The sequence below is a fragment of the Denticeps clupeoides genome, chromosome 4 (genome assembly GCF_900700375.1).
Source record: "Denticeps clupeoides chromosome 4, fDenClu1.1, whole genome shotgun sequence".
Classification (NCBI taxonomy): Eukaryota; Metazoa; Chordata; class Actinopteri; order Clupeiformes; family Denticipitidae; genus Denticeps; species Denticeps clupeoides.
The window spans coordinates 29237295-29260153 of NC_041710.1; the positions used below are offsets into that span (position 1 = coordinate 29237295).

Below are 22859 nucleotides of genomic sequence, written 5' to 3' on the forward strand. Positions count from 1 at the left end.
GCGCTGGGGGCGGGGTGGGGTTAATGTTACGGGCCACGGGGCATCTAATTGACTGATCAGACATGGCTTTTCATGGTTGGGTGGAAAATAACAGTGACAAGGGACCATCTCATTTGACATTTCTATTAATTTGGCTCTTTTTTTCTAACCACAAAAAGGGTTAACATTTGTTGAAGAGACGTGGAGGGCTTTTTTTTCTTGAGTGAGCACAATATTTAAAAGCTCAAAACAAGACATCTGAAACAGCGCAGTGTTTTTGGATTTGCGTGAGCTGAGCGCAGAACATTTGCCCTGGATGTGTTCTCCCTAAGCTCCCGTGGCTACTGCATAAATGACTATTGCATTAAAACCTGTAACATTCAAATAATGTGCACCAAAGACTTTCATTATTCATAGGGGGATAATAAGTGCACCTCTAAATGATTTTTTTCCACAGCAAGAGATTATGAGGATACAGGGGGTTTGACAGAGAAAATGTAAAAGTATCATTTTCACCTATTATTTTGCATATATTCAGAAGCGTACTGATGTAGTTTCAGGTGACCTTATACCACCATTACCTTCAACAATGGAGCTCACTGCCAAAACAGATGGCAGGTTCTTGGGTCTGAAGGTGACAAACTTACTGCGCCTCAGCCATCTTTAATTTTCTGTCGGGAGCTTTAATTTTCTGCTGATGTTGTGCTGTTTTTTTTCTCTTTGTGAATAGTCGTGCTTGAGGAAAAATGACAGGAATTCTTCCAATGGAGGCATAAATCTCAGAGGTTCCCTGTGCCCCAGGCTGATCCATTTCCACAAAGTGCTTTGAGATGCAGGAATGATATGAAGAGAGATATTTAATGACAGAGGGAAGAAAATGAGATGCCCATACACCACATTTAACAGACTGACAAGTGAGCTGTGAAAATGTCCTACAGACAGGAGAAAAAGACTATGTGTTGTGTGGAGGAGGCGTACAGTTAATAAACGTAAGCCACTGGTAAAGTGATGCAGCATTAGCGCAGTCAGTTCAGTATGATAGATGGAGACGAATGCAGGAATTGTCTACATTCTGGTCAATGACTGCTTAGAATCCAGTGAGCTTAATAAACTTCCATCTTTCAAATAATATCAAATGCACAGCTAAAATGTATTCTACAATTCAAATCTACAATGCAAATTCTACAATGTAAATGCACTGGCTTACAAACACATTTTGGCTACCTTTGCTTAGACTACAGCATGCTCTCATTGTGGCATTGTTGTAATAATCTTATGCAACATTGTAGCATTTATTTCAGCTGAATTCTTCTGCTGAGTCTTCTCCAGCACATCCACTATCAAAATTGGAGCCTAATCAATCCTGTCATCTTGGAAATAAAAATCCACTCATTGAAAAGTTAATTTTAATGCAGCAAGACTCAGCCATGACAATCTGAACCAACCCAAGACTGCAGCACTGCCTGCATAAGCTTGCACAGTAGGGACCATGCATGATAGCTGCATTGCATCATCTCAGGTTCAAGTCCAACTTCAAGTTGAGCTTTATTGTCATATCAGCTACATGCATGCTAGACAGTACATTGTGAAAAGAAACAACGTTTCTCCGGAACCTGGTGCTACATGTAACATTTAAACAACGTTACAAACTGACATAAAGTGGACGTGTGTGACACAGACAAACTGGGCTACATAAGGCAGTGCAAGAGTAACATTTAACTAAAACACGTAGACAACAATGAGACAGACGGCACTCAACTAGTGAAATTAATGATGTAGGTACAAAGTAAAAATAGTGCAAATACTGCTGTGCAAAATTGAACAGTGCAACAATAGTCATTCTCATCAAAGGTAGTGTGTGTGTGTGTATGTTTCAGTTCGAAGTGACAGTCATAAGTCAGCAGGGTGAACAGCATTGGACTGAGCACACATCCCTGAGGAACTCCAGTGCTCAGTGAGGTGGTGCTGGAGATGCTGTTCCACAACAGACTGAGGTCTCTTAGTCAGGAAGTCCAAGATCCAGTTGCAGAGGCAGGTGTTTCATGTCCAGCCTCTCAAAGCACTTCATCACGATGGGTGTATGTGTAACAGGATGATAAATACGACACTGAACATTTCTTAGGCACGGGCACAATGGTGGTGGCCTTGACACACATTGGAATGATGGCGGTCATCAGTGAGATGTTGAAGATGGCAGTGAGATGTCTGCACATTTTCTGAGCATCCTAGAAGTGGCTGTGGATTTTCTTCCCATGTCCAAGCATTGCTGCTCTAATGGCTCAAGACAGTATGGCCCTTGTTGTTTGTAGGGTCACCTTGTTGGTCTTCCTGAAAGCAGAAATCATAGTATGTAGGGAAATTCTTTTGCTTTCACCATTAAATTGAGCTCTGAATTCAGATCTCAGGTCTGGAAGACTTGCAATTTAGTTCAGGTGTAAAATCAAAAATGGGACATTATGCTCAATATTTCGTACTAGGGGCAAGGATCTCATGCTACGATACGTATCACACCTGGTTTATACGATTATATAACAATATCTTTTGATATTGTACATATTGCGGTATTCTACAGTTCACTGAAAATGTAAAAACCGAGCTGAAATACAAGATGCTGTGATACATCTGTCATGTTTTGGGATTTCACTCTGCCTGAAATGCCAGGCAGTAATTCAAAGTGCCCAGCTGTACAGCGCCACCTACAGGAGTGGAGGTTGTAGTCGCATGCTGATTCTCATCAATGCTGACCCCACTATACAAAAATATCAATATTTGACATCCCTGTATTGATACAATATCACCACATAAAATTTTGCCATATATTGCTATATTTTCTAACACTGCTATTGCACACTGTATATTTAATCTGGTATTATGTTTTGAAATGTGTATGTTTTTTTTTTATTTTGAAAAGTTCTGCATCCACAGAACTTTGTCAATCAGATTTTGTTGTACTACTTGGTGCAATGACAATAGAACTTTTTGATTAAATTCTGGCAAGGAAAGATATGTGGTCCTTCAGACATGGTTGTTTCTGAAATGAGGCAGTATTCGCTGAATCAGTTACGAATAAATAACATTTAGCCATTCCAAAAATATTATTCACTGCAGTAATTTACCAATCAATGCATTTTAAATCCACTTAAATCCAGGTGGTAACTTATTCTCTTTTGTCAGGACAGTTTATTTCCTCTACTAAATATCTGCCTGAACACTGTTTTTAATAGTGTGGTGTTTTCATTACACAGAATGTTCATGGTCTCAGACATGTGCATGCCAACTGGGTCCAGGTTCAAGATCCAAGACTAGTGCATATAAGACACAAAGAGTGAACCTTGAACCTTGCCGAAATCCACTTCGAATGGGAAGATTCCCCAATACTGTGTATATAAACAGGAGAATACAGATCACTACTTGCTATTCGATTCCCTTATCTGGCTGGAACATTAGCTGGGCATTATTATGACACCAGAGAACCTCCCCACCCCGTGAAAACAAAGGCCAGTTTGAACCAGACAGACACATGGAGGTGATTATCAGGAGACAAAGCGACACAGTTATGAACTCACAGTTATCAAACTGCTGTATATTTCATTCAAACAGCCACAACATTAAAATCACTGACAGGTGAAGTGCACTGATGACTTGTCAAAGCCACACCTGTCAAGGGTGGAATATATTAAACAGCAAGAAAAAGGCTTTTATATGTATGTATTGAAGGTGTAATGCCACCGGGTGAAAAGGAAGACAAAGCACAAACACTAACTAACTATACGTGTTTTAATTAACAGAAGAAAAAATAGAAACACACAAACAATGCACAACACCCTATGCTGCCCCCAGTTTTGACCATTCAGGTCTGTGACTCGGTGCTGTGGGCAACTAGGCGCCACAGGAGGTATGTGGGGTGGTTATAGCCTAGTGTGTAACACACTGTCCACCTGAACCAGATGAGCACTGTCTGATCTGTAATGTTCCCTAATCGTTTTCACCTGTGTCGAATGTATAAACCTCGCGTGGAGGATGCCTCCAGCTTCCTTGTCGTTGGCTTCATTTTCCCGACCCCTGGCTCTCATTCCCATGTCTGGTGGTGTTGAAGGTGAGGAGCGGCCATTCACTGGGGTGAGACGGAAATTGACCGTGAGCAACGGGCGCCTGCCGACAGCGGATGAGGTGCCGGTACCACACTGGCCTGAAGCTGGACTACCGCCGCTCGTCCATCGTGAATACCGGACCAGTCTTCATAAATTTTTCTTGCATCTCAGCTGTTCATCTCTTCTCATCTCGTCTCGAATCGATTCTTCTCGACTCATCTCATCTCCTACTTGATTCATAAAGACTCAGTGTATGGACTTCCTTCCCTCCATCGTGGACTGCTTTGGTGGGCCCACCGGGTGTCGTGCCTAGGAGGAGGGGTACTATCATGATCCGGTCCGAAAGGGGTTACTTTCACGTTAGTCATGTGTAATGTTCCCACAGGATCACAGGATCAAACCCCACTTTCTACCATCATGTCCCTGAGCAAGATACTTAACCCTGAGTGTCTCCAGGGGGGAACTGTCCCTGTAACTACTGACTGTAAATCGCTCTGGATAAGGGGCATCTGATAAATGCAAGGGAAAAATGATTTTGACGTTGCAATACCAGATATTTGTTTCAGAGGGAAAAAAATGTATTGCAGTTGTAGTATTCTATAGCTGGCTATTTCTATAACCTTTCTCTGACTAGCAAATGGTTTAGTTTGTGTGATTGATGCTAATAGTTAATTGTTCAAACTACAACCATTTTGCACAATATCTCTAGATCAGTGCCAAAGAGTAAAGCAAAATAATTATGTTTAATGCAGAGCTGTGTCAAGCATTAGCGTTGCCTGTATTTATGCAACATATAAACTACATGTTAAACTACAAACTACTGTTCCTGAGTCAGTAGGCTGCATTTCTGAGGCTATGACCCTTATAAATCTGTAACTTGCACTGAGGGAGATTTGAACAATCTGATCAGGTTTCCCCAATGACAGGCCTATAAGTTATGAGCCACTCCCACAAGACCTAATGAAAACAATGAGGCCTTTTTACTCCGCATGAAAAATGATCCTTAATTCACTTGCTCCATTTGAAAAGTCAAAACTGAAAAATGATCCGCTTTCTTATTTACAATCAAAAATTGAAATATACATCCATGCACATGCATTACCCTGACAATGTACGACTTATATACAATGGGCTGCTACGGTGCTGAAAGTGGACATTGAATGGACAGACTGGGCTGTGTGTTTAAATACCTGATACTGTTACTGTCATAGCATTAACAACTTAAATATGTGCTTTATGTTCAAACATTCAGTGCCCTCCACAATTATTGGCCCACTTTGTAAATATTAGTAAAAAGGGGTCGCGAAATTCCTCCTTTAAGGTGAAGTAGCTTCAACTCACTCTTTTGACTGAAACAAATGTGTTCAGAGAAAACCAGGCCTTCAAAAGAATGCATATTTTCAACGAAAGCACATGTGCCATAATTATTAAGTAAATACATAGCTAAAACATGTTTCCTATTTAAAATGAACATTTTAGTTCAGGCTGCAATCTATGACTTCCTGATAAACTGCGGTACAAATATGAGGTGATGCAGAGGCCACGTTTGCCTAGTCATCCATCATTATAGAAAAGATAAGAGAAAACACAACCCACATGAAGGAGAGGCGAGCTGGCTCTTTTAAGTCATGATTTTAAGAAATAGATACCTGCCTTACAAGAGAATGATAAAACATTTTAAATTATGTTTTCCACATATGTAAACACCTGGACTCCTGCAAAATATTACAAGAAAATGGTAATCAAGTTCTATGGTCTGAAAAAAAAGTTCTATGGCTCTATGTACTCTACTACAGGGGCAGTGGTGACCTAGTGTTTAAGGAAGTGTCACTGTGTGCTGTGCTGCACTGAAGTTCAGCATAACGAGAGCAGTTCTCTTCAACTGGAATGAAACTCCATTTGGAAGCTGTTGGAATATGAGTAATTATGAGTATTTTGACATAAAAGTCATTGGTACTTCAAGTCAAGATTTGATTCCACTGCAATTTAAGTCTCCAGTAAAAGTACACACAGACATTCCTTTTATTGTGAGAAAAGGCAAAAGAGAAAAGACTTAACAGATTAAGGTAAAATGTACATTTCCTATTGAACAGTGATTTTTTTATTGTTAAGGATTTTATGATCCTGCAATGCACTTCTGCCAATTATGGTACTAAATGGTACTACGATACAGTGCAATATAAATACTCATGCAATTTCCCACTTGTGGGACTAATAAAGGTTTATCTTATCTTACAGGTAATTTCTGAACCATATAAAGTAAAACAAGAATATTTAACTTAATGTGCAATTGAAGGTTACAATATAAATCTACCTTTTTCATGATATTCAGGCAGACAAGCAGGCAGGATGGTTGAGCTGTTCACACTAACATACTGTATACAAAAACAGACATAATTTATTGATGATTAATTCACTTGCTTTTTTTATAAGGATGCCAGTACCTCTGTAAATCCTCTTTTAGTGAGATGTTATACACAGTTGTTTGAATGATCATATGCATATGTTGTATTAAAAATAACTTTAACTGTATGCATCATTATGCAGTCAGACAGACCTTTGGGTTCTGTCAGTATTACCATGCAGGAGAATGCCATTATTAGTGTTCCATCAAGCAAGTCTAAAAATAACTACAATTCTCAGCCAGTGAGGTTCGAGTTGGCATAACAGAGATATCTTTACAACCAGGAAAGATGGGAGGCACAATGGGGACCAGAGGGCTGGACAGAATATTGATTATGGCCATTTGGCATCGACCTTTTCAGCTATGATGAGTATTTTTCTTCATCTAGTCATTCCAGTTGAGGTTTTCCAAAAAGCCCCTTTTGTTACCTTTGTTGCCTCTCAGACTCAAAGTGATGTTTGTTGGCGGACTGCTCCTTGAATTTCCTCCTTTTCTACACAATCTGTCTGACTTTGATTTGATTTGGTGGAGTATAAGCTCTTGAGAGATATTTGTAATTAGGCACGTGCTCTAATAGACCACATGTACCCCTTTGAACCCTACTATGAAAATGCACATTTTTTCAAGAGAGTTTTTTTCATGTTGTATAATTTTATATCGTATATCTTATAGAAAAAGGCCCATGACATCTTCACCCAATAAAAAGTGTGGGATGCCTGGCAACTGTCCTTGTATTACACTGCGAAACTGTTTGCTTGAAATTTCTTTGTCTGTACAGCAGCTAATATAGTTAACATGTGCAGTTCGGGTGCATCTCTGACCCATTTTTGCAAGTAATTTAAAACATACACATGAAGTTAGTTTAGTTTCTTTTTCTGACAACTGAAAGAATGATGTGATAATTATCCTAATCCAACATATTGGGGTCTCAGAAATGCCAGTTGAGCTGTCTGCCTAGAACAAATGTGAAAATGTATTGATTGTCCACTGTTCATGTGCTGATTGGCAAAATCTTTATACAAATGAAATATGGATGGAGGGCTGACGTGGGAGAGGGACAATAGGCAACACCATGTAATCTGTCACGTAAAAAAAAAATGTTGTGCCCAATGATATCATTGCATCCAATTAAAAAAAATTCACACTACACCGCTTTTCCTGTGAAAATGTGGAAGTGAAGTAGCCTATGGAAGTAGCTCAGCATACACAAGGCATACAGCTTTCAAATAAGGCTTGGTGCTAAGTGATGGAGGGAGTGAACACATCTGAATGCACCATTTTATATGTAAAACTGTAGGTCACCAGTCATCCGCACAGCTGAGGAGAAGCTCACAAAAACTCCATTTACCTCAGACTCAGTGGACGATTGAGATTCGAAGCACACCCCTCACCTCGAGTTGGAATTGTAATCGTATGATTGTTGAAGAAAGTGATGGGAAAATATTTGATTGGATTTTTTGCCCCCTTCTGCCTTCTACTTTCATCTGAAACATGTCTTTTATGGAGCAATATTAGAAAGCTCAGCCTAGGTGTTACACGGTGGCGAGTGTATGAAAATATCAGAATGCACCGGGGTGATATGCAGAACTTCTGCCGGCCTTGGATCCTTTCAAAGATGCGTGTTTATTCTGATGCACCCTGACACCAATGAGCTCTCTTCTTTAATGAAGGGGTCCATTAAACGTGACTTTCTGTCCAGATTTCTTTCAGCTGCTGAGCCATCGCGGCTTCTCGCCCTGTTTGTGGTCGTTTTAAGTCACCACAGCCCCAGAAACTCTGGATGCAAAACGAACAGCCCTAAAAGTTTGAGCAGCCATTCCTGGCAAGCAGCAGAGCATTATGTGAACAGATTGGAGTTGATACGTGATTGTGTGAGGGCAGAGACCCAGAAAAAGGCCAGTTATTGAGACTGGGCTTGGGGAGGGGAGGACAGTGTCCTATTCAAACAAGAGCTGATGATGAAATCTGAAAAGGGAGAAGGGGTGGACTCTAACCAGAAAAAAGAAAGAGAGAAAGAAAGAAAGAAAGATGGAATTTGCTTCAGTGAGCCACTGCTGTTTGGAATTTCATCCCAGTCTAAACATTTTTTTTGTTTTAAAGGTTGTTAAACCTCAAAGTCTTTCCAATTACTGATGCTCTCCTCTTTTTTTTTATTCAAGTTCTTTAAATTCATACAATGACCATTTTATTCAGGTGAGAATATTGTGTCCTGCATGACTATAAATGCAGTGGATTGACTAGATATTAGTCAACAGACTAAGTGTTGTGTGTGTGTGCACCATTAAAATGAAGCCTGAGGAGGTCAATACCTTCTACAGCAGAAACGAGGAATTCTAGTTCTGCAGTGGCAGAGGAATCATGCAGAAAGCAGAGAATCTGTTTTAAAGCTTATTTCACAGATTGCATCAATTTTGAGAAAACCACCCACTTGGTTTGTAGAACACACACACACACACACACACACACACACACACACACAGTAAACATGTGTGGATAAGGTGTCCCCTTTTTTACCATTTCGAAAAGTCAGCAAACCTCTCACATTTTCCTTGGTGAGGGCAAAATACCTTTTGTGGTATTTCACACCTTGTGTAAGGGCTGTAAATTTTGCTTGCGTGTATTCCGTTTCAGGTTTATAAGGAGCGGGAATGTAATCACAGCTGGTCTTTATAAAAAAAAAAAAAAAAAGTCTTCCCCATGTACTCCAGACCACATGCCACACTACAGAGAATATGCCAAGACAAGCAGCACACACTGTGCAGTTAAACCTATTGCCAGCCATTGGCATCCTTAATTTAAATGATTCTATACCATCACACTTTTTTATTCTGTCATTAATACATCGATCGGCAACCTGTCTTGCTTGTGTCTTGAGCGCAGACTCTCTGCTCAGCAATACATCAGAAAATGACTGTGGAAAACACAGCTTGCTTATTCAGGACTCTACGGCCTATAAACCATCCTGGAGTCAGTTTTACAATAACATGGCAGATGTTGGCATTGCCAGAATATTGGGAGTTAAGCTTGAATCACATACAGTACTTTTGCTTCACCACCGAGGACAAATATTTGAAAAAGAAACAGCACTCGGCTGGTTTTTATACCTGGAGCCTGCAAGCATGTTCACCCATATCAAGTTTTCAGGATGTTTTCAGTAGCGATGCATTGATTTTGTGTGTGTGTGTGTGTGTGTGTATGGCTTAGAACGACATATAAGCAACACTGGTTAAGGATTTTATTATCGATTACCTACCACTTTATGACCTTAGTGTAATGGGTTGTCAGGAAATATCATTTTGTGGTAAAATGCCGTTTTAATGCAGTTATGAAATTTTAATGCAGATTTGCTTCATCAGTTTTTTTATTCAAGTGATCTTTTATTTCCTTATGTGCGTGGTGTGCACACTATTTCCTATTTCTTGTGATTTCCTAAGGGTGTCACAGTGGCATTATGTGCCTTCCACACAATACAGAGATGGTGGCGTTTAAGCTGCACATTTTGAAAATGCAGCCATGATCCAGATTGCCAACATAGCGACTGCAGGTTTTAGTGTGGCACTCAAACTGACCGGGGGGACAGTCATTATCCCCAGGCAGCAGAGCACTGAAAAGCCAATAAACACCCTACAACCGACATGGTTCCTCTACACCATCAGCTTCTACGGCTACTTTTCAACAGTGCGTTACTGTATTTTCGCGCACTAGCACAGTTGAGTAACACAATTTAAATGCAAAAAGAAAATGTTCTTTTTGACAGCAGATGAAAAGTTGACATGCTTCCTTTTTCGGGTTGGGAGACATGATTAGACAAGAGCATAAAATATACATTTTTATCCCACTGAGTGCATATTTGCAGAAGGAAGCTCTTGTCCTGTAAAATGCTCTGTAGTAGATGCAGTGCTGTTCAGTCCCTAAAACTCTGTTGACTCGGAGAATATATTTAGCATTGAGTCACAACCTTTAACTAATACTTTATGAAATGCCATCTACTGTGACTCCAGCAGTAAGTCTTAATAGGTTCTCTATCAAAGCAGCACACCAGAACCTGAGTCTTTTGCACAAATCTCTTTAGTTCAGTCCAAGTCATTTGATTGGAACATGCCAGTTTCCAGATTTGCCTCCATTTTCCATGTATATATTGTTAATCCACTTCATGTAATATCTTGGTGCAATAGTTTAAACTAAAATCCATTTCCGCTCTGTTATTTCCTCTGTGATTGCTTCAGAGCAATAATTGCAAAAAATAATTGCAGACCAAACATTTTTTGCTCTGGTTCAAATGGACTGCTACATATTTCCATGACAGCAAAGGACTGCTCTGTGTCACATCTGTGCAAATGAAAGGACCTTCTTACGCTATTTATTTTGGATGTAAGCTGCTGAAGGAATGAACGCAGACAAGAAAGAGACATTTTTCACCATGATCTGATGAGAAACTTGTCTTTTTGGGCTTTGTGGGTAGTATCTTCTTTAAGCAATTTCCTCACCATGCAGCCATTTGATGTTTTATTGACTGTGGTTGAACAGTTGAATTAAGGATTTGCCCCATCATGCATCAGACTGGATCCTTTACATGACAAAAATTGAGTGTTACAGGGAAGGAATTTTCAACACAATTAAAAAAACACACTTCGGGGAATTACGGAAAACTACTTGGAATTACTCAAACCTGACGACTGTTTATTTATGACTTGGCTTATGAATCTGACATGAGTATACAGCATTATATTTACTATTAGTATTCTCCAAAAGGTTTTTGATCCTCAAAAATATGAATTCTTTGCCAATTCTTTACAAAACGGGTCACAATAATTATGTTTAAATTGATGCCATATAAAATAATGTTGTGTCTAAGTGAAATCTAAGTGAAATAATGATTTTATAGACCAGCTTCATGGGTCATCAACAGCAATTAATATTCAGCCTAAACTGAATATAATAAAAGAAAAAAAAAACCCACATATGAAATAGAATCAATAAATAGATTCTAAAAGCAAAACTGGTAAATCTCAATAATTAAAGGACTGTGCACAACTGTGTTAGATTTTAACTTGCACATGAGAAAAAATGCAGCTAGTTTACAGTCCCATGTTGATCTCCACAGTAACTATGGCATGTATCTATTTAATTAATATTTTGTTTAAAAGTCAAGAATAATTTGACCTGCCTACACAGGTCATTTTGACTGACATTGAATTGCTTTCTGTAGCTGATGCAATTCCATTTCAATGGCAGATTACTTTTCCAATTATTCTAGGGAAAATGTACACGAAAAAATCTATTTCCAATGCCTGTCGCCTTTCTAAAATAAGAGTAATGAGAGATTCTGAATGTCTTGAATGAAAAGAATGATCTGCGCTTTGGCATTGGTCCCAGACATACAAAGAAACATAAGACGGGATGAAGTCATGTATTAATCTTTGGTAATTGAAGGATTCAGGGAGGAATTTGTGACTATTTCTGGAATATATTTGAGCTATGCCCACTGAAAACCAAATGATTGTTTATGAGGCTCCAGATTAAATTGAGTGAAGTCCAGGGTGGATTTTTAGGTTTCTTGCATCTCAAAAGCGTGCATTGCTCAGTACAGTTCAACTTAAGCAGCCTGTGAAAAGAGGAAAACACATTTAGTTATGACACATCAACTGGAACATCATAGATGATGGAACACGATTAAAATCTCTGTGCAGCTCTGCATCTAAATGTTCTATATACAGCCTCATCTATGTGCACTGAATACATGGCGGGTTAACCCTTAAAATGAAGAACTCTACAGAAGACACAGAAGTGACAACGCGTGCTCATTACCCTTAAAGTTCATCAATAATTTATCAATTCAAATTCTTTCCACGCTGGTCCTTCGAAAGAAAGAAATGCAGAAAAGAAAAATCTGAATGTTTCATCACACTGACAGAAGCTACATTAATAAAACATCAACACATTTTGGAAGTTTTCATCTTGATTCCTTGCATCCCGTGCTAGATACAAGACTGAATATTCTCTTTTAATGCTAGAGTGCAGTCCACTGAATGACTGTGAAAGGATTGTTCTTTATTCAGAGAATCAGGGCCAGCTTGGCTCATTTCAACACACCTGGAGGCAGTGAGGAGGAGGTTAGTGCTGGTGATCATAGAACAAAGCAACTCACTCGTTCACCGAGCCCAATATGTCCAACTAAAGCATGTAAACAAATGTGGTGTCCTAATATTGTTGAGGTAAAAAATTCCAAATAACTGTCAAAATATCAGGAAGTGTAAAAAAAAATCAAATAAATAAATACATGTCTCAAATTTCAGTGGCTTGAGTTTGGGCATTGCTGAAGTAATGCATTCTGGGGAGGAATGCCTGAGGCATTTTTTTTATTTAACCATGTTATTTTACTGATATTTGCTTTTGTCTTAAATCTGTAATGTCATGTTCTAAAATCTTAAGATGGCAAATTGGTAAATGGTGCACTGAAGAAATAAACAGTTACTACTCGGCTCAACTCCACAGGCCATCAGACAGATATCAGACCGAACATTAAAAATGGCATGTATGGAGACTGTTTTGGATGCCTCTCCAATATGATCAGTCTGATAAATTACCATTAGTATCAGTGGATTATATTTTATGCACCATAATGTAATTCTGCATATATATGGCTAGAGGTGAAAGCACCATTATTATTTCTCAATGCTGCTTTCTTAATAGGTTTACATAGATCTTGGCTTAAGGGACGACAAAATGCATACATAATTTGACAGTTTCCATGAGCTGGCTATAATTTTGAGCCATGCTATGATTACTGAAAATAATATCCTCATAAAAGACAGAAATCACATCAAAAGGTTAGAAAGAAAAAACACAGGCAGAATAAATCCTGTGTAAGTAATGAAGCAGCCATTTGTGCATATCTGAAATCCAATTTTGTGGTTTGCGTTTGAAAAGAAAATGTGGAAGATTGCCATTTCAGATTTCATGTATTGATTACATCGCTGATGCTCTTTTTAAAATTGCATTGTTCGTATACAGTATGTTACACTTGCTCTCAGTAAGCAAGCATTTCTGTGGTTGTTTTGTATCTATGCATTTTTTACAAATAATAATATTTCATGTCATATGGTGGGCCAAAAAGACCCAGGTTCAAACTCCACTTACTACCATTGTGTCCCTGAGCAAGACACTTAACCCTGAGTGTCTCCAGAGGGACTGTCGCTCTGGATAAAGGCTTCTGATAAATGCTATAAATGCTGTAGATCTATGCAGCAACTGTCAGATGTATCTTTCAGATAGATCAAAAAGGTGTTTCTCAATTTCGATATTTGAGTTACAAGTGTCAAATTGTGCAGTGAAATTCACACATTTCTCCTCCGCAGAAAAACATAACATGCTGACTGATATTGTTCCTGATAAAAGATGCCCATCAAAAAAGATGCCCAAATAAATCCATGCACAATCATAGATGACACGTTTTTTAGAAGGATTCATTTAAACATCAAAACAGGGTACATAAGTAATGTGCTACAGATGTGCACATGTGCATTTCATATGGAAGCATTGCAACATATAGCATATGGCACGTCTTGTATATGGACACAACTGAGACAGAAAGCTTTTAATAACCTATAAATATCACAGTAGTAAACATCACAGTAACGCCTTGTGTTGCCGTGCCAGGAAACAACAGCAAAGAACTCCTTTGTGGAGACGCCTTTGTGCAAAAATAAAACCCAGAAATACCTCATATGCACACGCCCCAGCATAGAACAAATAAATAAATAAAACTGGAATCCTGAAAGATGGCAACGATTTTTCTGAAGCCTCTTCCATAAGCCATTACTGCTAAATGTATATTACATTTCAGACTGAAGAGGTGAAATGAATAAGAACACTGTACTTTGTTGCCATGACAGCAGCATTTTTTTCCATTCTGCTGAGTGTAATCACTACAGTTTCAATGATGTACAATCAAAAGAGATGATAATAAGCAGTAGAGACATGGAGATATTGAGGTTGGAAGGATGTTTCCCTGGCAACTGAAATAATAATCCCCATAATTGATGTTTTCTTTTGCATTCGCCCTTTTTGAATGGATGTAAGACCCAAATCCTGCCCCCCCCACTCTCCTGGTGCGGCTTTATATAGTTTATTAGTCTGTCAGAATAGTTTATGAGATGCTGCTGCAAGGGAAATAACCAAGTTCTCTGGATGTTATAACATTCTGCATTTTCGGTTTACATACTCTTTGGGTAAAACAAACATTTGTTTCCATGCACAGCTTGTTGCATTCTGTTATCTTGATTAAGGAAGTATATTTTATGATATTGACCATGAAATCTATTGTGATGATCTTTCATGATGGCAAAATCCCCAATATATACTATTTAATATTAACAACAAACATATTTTATATAATTATTGTTCTATGGTATTGTATGGTAAGGTGATGTATGATACTGTATAGCCCACCATTTTTTTAGACTATGGTCTATGTCTTGTAAATGTGGTTATGATTCTCCTCAGAATCACAGTTTGAATTTACTTGTCATGACGTGGTGGAGGTGGAGCTGGACTGCACACTTGTGCGTCTTAGCAAAGTGAATGCAATAATGTACATTAATGAATAGCAGTTGTGTGAGGTCATGTGTTATTTTGAACCTTGTTGGCTTAGCGGGTTAAAATGGAAACAGACTGATGGAAGGGTCCTTCCATATCTTTATTCTTTATTCTGGAATCCGCAACAGAGACACATTCTGGAGATACAATAAAAATGTTGATTATCAGAGAGGAAACTTCTCTCCATCTCTGAAGAATATCTAGCTATTATATCTAACAGCTGCTGCCTGCATGACATTACTTAAGAACAGTTGAATGACAAATAGTGTGTATTCATCCCAATAGAAAATGTAATAAATAAAGAGTGTAAAATATGGCAGGATTCCAATGATCAACTCAGGGTCGTGCTTTTTTAAGATGTATCTTAGAACTAGTGGGTATGTCTCTTGTTTTTCTTATTTAGCTGCATCTTTCTTTTTCCTTCCACAGGCTTCCACCCACTCGTCCACCGACTGTCCTCGGTTATTCATTGAGACATGGAATGGACAAGCGCACCAAATATTAAGAGTGTACCTCTAAAACATCCTCATGTAAAATATTACACTGCACCAACATTGACATTTTCTTTTTTATGTGAAGTGTTCTGCTTTGGTATGCATCTTCACTTTTAAGGCCAAGTAAAGGTCTGATATTCAGTCTGCTTCAGAACTTTCATTTTTCTTTATCATTGGCAAAGACACACATGCATTTAAATTCCTTTTTTTGGTTAAGTGAAAAACAATGACCAAGCCGTGAACTTCATTACTTCTGGCTAAAGGAGAGCAGAAAGGTGAGGAATGAAATTCATTGGCTGTAAGACCGTGAGTGATGAAGAAAGCATGCCAGAGAGAATCTATTTTCCATGAGTCCCTGTGACATTATTTAATTTAATGATGATGTGCCTGCTTTAAGAGGCTGAATCAATCTCATTGTGTCATTGTGTTAGAGCGTTCAAGCGTTGTGAGTGTGTGTATGTGTGTGTTGTGCATTGTGTGCCTGTGTGTGTGTCTGTTCCGTCCTCTGTGTCTGTGTGTAAAAATGGGGTCAGATCAGAATGGAGGAGATAGAATGAGACCTAGTGGAACAAACTGCTGATGAAGACTCCTTCACACACACACACACACACACACACACACACACACACACACACACACACACACAAATCTGTCTGCTCTTCTGCGGCTGTCCAGTGGGTCTGGCTACATCAGCTGGGTCTGACTACACCCATTCAGAGCATTAGAGAGATTTGAGGTTGTCGGATATCTCTCAGTCTCCTGTGGCTGGAACCAGCTGGAGTGTGCGTCTAAAGCAGTTTAAGGAGAGCGACACATTCTTTTCTAAGCGAACAATTGGCTGGCACTGACAGATAGAGCCATTACTCAACGCAACCAGTGAGGGGTTACTAAAGTGATGGCAAAGTTAGTCAGATATCGCATTTCCCAGGCTCACTGCATACGAATAGAACACACAATGCATGCAATTTGCCCTTTATTAATCACGTCTTAAGCTTTCGTTGGTTATCAGAAGCATCCTTACATGTACTTCCCCTCACACACATGAACTTAAATACACACACACACTGAGTGAAACAAAAACAATGGATCAGTGTTATTTATCCAGACAGCTGAATACACATGAGCCACCGGCTAGAGCATTTCAGTGACATAATGTCACACTGACAAAATAAGACTTGTGTGCCTTTAGAGTGGCATCTGGGTATCGCCTATTAATACAGAGTGTAATGCAACACGGAAAACAGGGTGGAGGGCCCAGGCTGCGGTACAGGAAAATACCAAATAAAACGATGCATTCCTTGTTTCTGTGGACGGTGGTGTTTCTTCTTCTGGTGTGTAGAACATGGAGGTCTCCTCCTGTCAGGTTCTTTAGGCTCCAGTGTGGGATCTCTAACTCGCCCCTCTGCGACAAGCCAGGGTCCCGGCCGATCGAAAATCAAAAGCAAAATTGAATTTGATCTGATAGATTCAAAATAATCCGGTTGTCTTGGTGACGGATGTGGAGAAAGGGGGAAAAAAATGAAGCACTAGAGTCAAAACGTGTTGATATCAACAGGGGAAGCAGACAGGCTGTCATTCCGGGCTGAATCAATTTCTCTCTGTCACACTGAACACACGCTAGAAGGACAGAATAGGAAAAAACATGCATTTCTTTCTCCCTTAAACACTAGTTTGGACTTTTCAACTGCAGGAGACACAGTGCATTCCCAACATGACCACCGTAACAGCAGCCTTCAGCATAATAGCTTTGCAGTCAGAACACTGCATTTCTGTGCAAATGGAGTTTTAATGACATTTTTATTATGTGCACATGTTTGTTGTTTTTCTTATGAGGCCAATGTGCATTTTTTTTGCTACTATTAATAAATAAGAAAGAATCTAGAGTGTAAATGAAATACTGTCAACGATGAGACATTTTTTACAACGCATTTTATGACGAACATAAAGTTGCCGTCCATGTACAACCATGACCTCGGATCAATCAGATGCAAATGGGTCTCCCCTTTTTTCATACTAATAAATAGCCCTGCATTAAATAATGATGAGATCTGTGATGAGAACTAAGGGAAAGTAGTTTTGAATGATACATGGCCCGTTGGCAAAAAAAAAAAAAAGAGAGAAAAGAATGAAAATGCATTCAATGTACACTACTTGACATTCATCTATGGGGAGGCAGTCAGGTCATTAAGTGTGTCTGTGTGTCTCTGTGTGTGTGTGTGAGTGTGTGTCTGTGTGTGTGAGTGTGTGGGTGGGGGTTGGGTGTTTGGGGTTGAGTGGGGGTGCATATTCAGTCACAACTGAATACATTTTCACTGCAACATGAAGTCCACGGTGGAGAATAAAATTTGCAAACAAGCGATTGTGGAATTTAAACACAGCCGGACACCTTCGGCAAAAAACACTGTGATGCGTCTTGTGCCGTTTGCGTCTTATATCATTTAAATATTCGATTAATTTTTTTTCCTGAAGCAGATTTTAATCTGAAGCGTTGCGGCACTGCGTGTCGTGGAAGTGATCAGGCATTGTGATGTTTTCCTGAGTTCCATTTAGAGTGAAATGATCCTGTGTTTTGTTATAGAAACGTATCATGTGCCATTAAAGGTTGCAGAGAATGCACCGGTTCCCAAGAATTTTTTTTCCACTGGAGTAGCTATGAATTTTTAATACGCTGCCACAGTGTTGTTACTGATCATTCAAAAGCAGATTGAATTTCGCACAGCGTGTCTGTGGAAAAACCAAATTGTGTACATATGCCGAACGCACCGGAGTAAGAGGGGCAACACAAGTGCTTCTGTGCATTCCTGTTTTTCTGTGCACATTTGGCAGATTATGAGCCAGAAAAGGATGGTGTGTGTGTGTCCCTGTGCTAAGGGATCCATTGGTTATTATGGCATGTGCACAGCTGCCAATATAATCAATATGGGGGAAAAGGGGGGCTGAGGATGAGGTGAGAGGGAACCTTTTGAGTTTGTACTGGAACAGACCTCGTCCAGGGGTTGTGACGTCAGATCTGGTAAAGCAAGAGGCCAAAGACTACATACATTTCGTCCTATTGTGTGCGGCCTTTCTTGTACCACTCCACACACCTGGGTCCACGAAGAATTCCTTTGCTAACGCATTTCCTCTTCGCATTGTTCACATCTTGTCACACGAATGATTAATTAACTCCGCGTCGGGCTAAAATACCCCTCTTTCCTACGTTGGCTTGTAGCATCGAATCAAGTAGTGTTCGTCTGCCACACAAAGGCTCGAATGCAAATTGATATTCAAAGGTTAATGGAATAAGAACCTCTCTGTGCATCCGCACGCGCGATGTGTGCATCGCATTGTTCTTTAACAAAATGTCACCGGGGCTGCAAATGATTTTCGAATCTCCTTCCACTCCGCATTCTGCTCACTGCACGTGACGCTTGCCTGTGTGTTTCTGTGCAACTGTGTACGTTGCGAGATGCAAATGCGCGAGCCTGCAGACAGAAATGTCTCTGGTTTCGTTTGGGACGTGGTCGTTTAGGATGTAATTACAACTATGCCGTAATATCTGAGCAGCGGCGCTCATCTGTAATGTAAAAGGGACGCGTCTGAGAACCGCGGCAGTTGTTCTAAGGCCTGCCAGGCCGACATTGTGCGGAGATTAGCCGCCAGTGAAAAAAAAGTGCTGACATGACTTGGGCCGCGTAAAAGCTCGCTGTTGTGTGCACTAGCATTCAGAGGGACCATACCCGAGCGCGGCCAGCAGGCTCCGATTCCAGGAGAGAAGACTTTCCTGCGTCTGAGGAAGTACGACAACCCCGAATGGCGTCTGACCTCCTTACGTTCTGCTCTTAGACGACTCGTGTGAACGTGAGCGGCTTGTGTTCTTTCGTAATTGTGCCGGCAGAACATGCCAGAATGCATAAGCCTGCTCTGAATTTCCATAGCCGGTTTAAATGAAAAATAGGAAGGGAGGTCGGAGCAGATCTGAACGAGGCATCAGTCTATTACAGAGGAAAATGGAAAAGGAGCATTTTGAACCTGGAGAGGTTTGTGAAAGGCAGTATTTTGCTTTTAGGCACAGCATGTTGGAAATTGAACGTATTAGAGCGAAAAAACATTAATACCAGCCTCTGATGTTGCTCCTAATTTGCTGGCCAAGGCTTTCACTGAAACGTCAGCTCCTTCTTTTCCGATGTTGCTTGTCAGCACTCCTCCGGTGTTCTTGAAATCCAGCAACACTTTCTACCGACAAACTAAAAACTGAACTGAAATCTCCCACTCGAAAAACAAATTATACTGCGGCCGCTCAGTGTGCCTTAATACACCAAGTCAACAGCCCAATTGTGTTTCACACACAAACACTGCTGACTGCCAACTGGAACATGAACCCATAATCTAGAGGTGGCACAACGTTTTGTTACACTTGCTTCTCTTTTAAAGAACTAAGTGTGAGAAGGCGTCGTGTATCGAGATCTCCGCCTTGATCCTGGCTCACTAAAGCTGCTGCTGGGTGTGTGGAAAGGTTAGAAAAATCACTCGTCAAAAGCACTCACCTCGCGGTTGTACCATAAACACAATTGATTTGCAATGTGCATATGTGCTTATTCAGACGGGTGTTGACGTCGAGAAGCGAAAAGGGTGTAAGTAGAGAAGGACGAATGCTAAAAGTGAGTGAATAGTGAGAGATCTTTGCAGTTTTTGGCCTCTTCGACTTTAGTCTTCGTGATTCCAGGTTGGAAGATACTGCACAAAGACCCATTTGGAATATAATTGGTTAATGGATGTAGGGTCGGTGTGCCTTTGTCCTTATAATCACTGCAGGTTCAAGGTGGCGTGCATTAAAGCTTGAAAGGTTGTAGAAGGATGTCTCTTTCAATCATGTTCAAGGTGGCCAGACGGTTGGTGCTGCACACATTTGAAATGTGCATTTCGCTGCCTTTTCCGGACACACAACATTATATAGTATCCGTATGATGCGAACTAGAATATATATATGGTCCTGTAGAATATATATATGGTCCTATGGTCCTAGAATATATATATAGTCCTGTACCCCGGCATCCAGCGTCCTCTATAGGAATGTGGACCCTGCAGTGTGGTCGGTGGGCTGGTCATGTCAGAATCGTCTGTGGGACTCTGGGGTCCGGTGCGTGTAGGTGGAGTGTGCGGGCGAGAGAATGAAAGTGAGTGTAACCTTTCCTTTTCCCGTTTCCACTTCCATTTGCCCCAAGTAGAGCCCCGCTGGTTTGTTTGTCCAGTTTAAACAAAATGGTTGTGTTTAAGCACCTGCGCCGGGGTCAGGTGGTCAGGTGACAGGTTCACATTATTTCTTATATCACAGCTCCAGGAAAATAAAAAAGAAAATACTATTGCGGCCATTGCAGCCATAGAAATGCAATTTTCTTTTTCCAAGGGCCATGTAATAAGGATCATATCCACCCAAAATCAATAACGTCTTTTATTACAATGAGGAGGGCTTCAGAAGATACTGTCATCACATGTAGCATTACAGATTTTATCAGTGTGGACGGTGCATGCAACATGCAGTACCGTGCTAAACGCTGCACATAAACTACACACACATGGAGATTTTAATTTATTCACAGCAGCTTAGCTGTGTACACATGGCAGTGCAGTGCATCGCCACCTGTATTATACCCTCACCTTTCCAGGTATAAACAGAAGACCGAGTCCTTTGCAGATCCCCGTCCAGACGGACTCAGGCTCTCATAAGCAATCGCTGTCTTTTTTATAGTAACGCAGTTACAGTTCGGGTTTCTGTGCCAGTTCAGCCAAATCTGCCAACAGTTGTTATATAACGTACTGTATATATAGCTTTCAGGAAACAATGCCAGGAAACAACAGCCGTGTAGACTTTTTTTTTCAGCTTCTACACAAGTTATAGCTCGGATCAATGCTGGATATCGACAGCATCTCCATAATACGATACGGGCACCATAATGCACTGATAACGGATCAATATTTTAAAACATCACTATCATTTTTTTCCAACCAGAGAGCGTAAAGTGAAGTAGCATGCAAGGGAAAAAAATAAAACAGAAAACAGGAAACGCTGTCTATTCCGCCCATGCCTTTTGTTCAGACAAAGAAAGGCCACGGTGAGTGACGAAGTCAAACTGGTGCAGAGGTCCACCAGGTAAACTGTGGTTGTTTTTCGGCATCAGTCGCACAGCTGGGACCACGTGTCAGGAAAAAAAAAACACGCAAATGCATTAGACACGTTGTTACGGATTGTTGAGCCATAAAAAAGGCTTTCGGAAATGGCTTTCCTTTATTCGAGCGTGTGCGTTCTCTGCAGCTTCAGCAGAATCCGATGAGCCCTGTTATGACAACATGATGTGAGAATGTGTGTGTGTGTGTGTGTGTGTGTGTGTGTGAATTCGGGGAATAACTTGTGAAATCTGACCTTCGGCGTAAACACGACGACGTGTGGCCTAAACAGCTCCCGTCTCACGCGGGGTCCGGCGGACTCGGGCCGGCGAAGTTCTGAGGGCGGGCGCCGCAGCGCCCCCTGTGGCCGCGGCAGGCGCTGCAGCCGCGGTTCCCCCCGCGAGTCTTTGTGTGAGGCGGAGTGCAGCAGCAGCGGCGGCGGCGGCGGCAGAAGCGGCACCAGCAGCAGCTCAGCAGCCCGCCTCACTTGCTCCCCGTGCAGCTCCGCGACCGATAACTCGCCAGTGAAACGCCGCCGGTTCGTCGCCACGGGGCTTTTTAAAAAGAAAGCTGCGCTTTTCTTTGCCTAAAAGTTTTCTTTCCTGCTTTTTTTTTGTTGCTGGTGAAAACCGCGGACGGATGTGAGGAAGAAGCGCGCATCCCTCGACTCCCTTTAGTTCGCACTTTTTTTTTAATAGATATAAAACATCTCAAAGCTTTTCGCACCGGCAGCGGGAGTCGAGCTCATTGATGATCGGACTGAAATGGACGTAAGATTTTATCCATCTCCGCCTCGGCCGCAGCCGGCGACGGACCCTGCGCGACTGGGACAGCTGCACTACTCCGACCCCGCGTACTGCGGCAAGGTAAGGCGCCCTCGGACCCCCGGAGGGTCGAGTTGGGGTACTTACCGGCGGAAAAGTTACAAGTGCGGGGAGAACGCGGCCATTTAAATCTACTTCACGGCCGCGGGGTCGTGTAGTCACGCAGAGTCAGCACCTCACGCTGGAAGCAGCAGAAACTACTCAAAATGTTCATAATAATTGTAATAAGAAGAATTCATGATTCGTTTTCCGAGAGAACTTCTCTTATTAATGGGTAATTAAGAGTAATTGGTAATTGATCGGCGCCTTGTGCGTATTATGACGG

At 40.9% G+C, this 22859-nt stretch overlaps 1 protein-coding gene across 3 annotated transcripts in view; it reads left to right on the plus strand.

Annotated features, from left to right (window-relative positions):
* Window positions 1–19245: 19245 nt before the first annotated feature.
* Window positions 19246–22859, plus strand: part of LOC114789349 (thymocyte selection-associated high mobility group box) — a 39146-nt gene continuing 35532 nt past the window's right edge. The window contains exon 1 of one of the 3 annotated variants that reach the window (XM_028978690.1): window positions 19246–19343. Coding sequence is in view for 1 of the 3 variants with exons in the window: in XM_028978688.1 (XP_028834521.1) it covers window positions 22475–22576 (102 nt within the window). In the remaining 2 variants the exon portion in view is untranslated. Of the gene's footprint in view, window positions 19407–22130; window positions 22577–22859 lie in introns of those variants that run through there. The other 2 variants (XM_028978689.1, XM_028978688.1) reach the window with 2 other exon arrangements.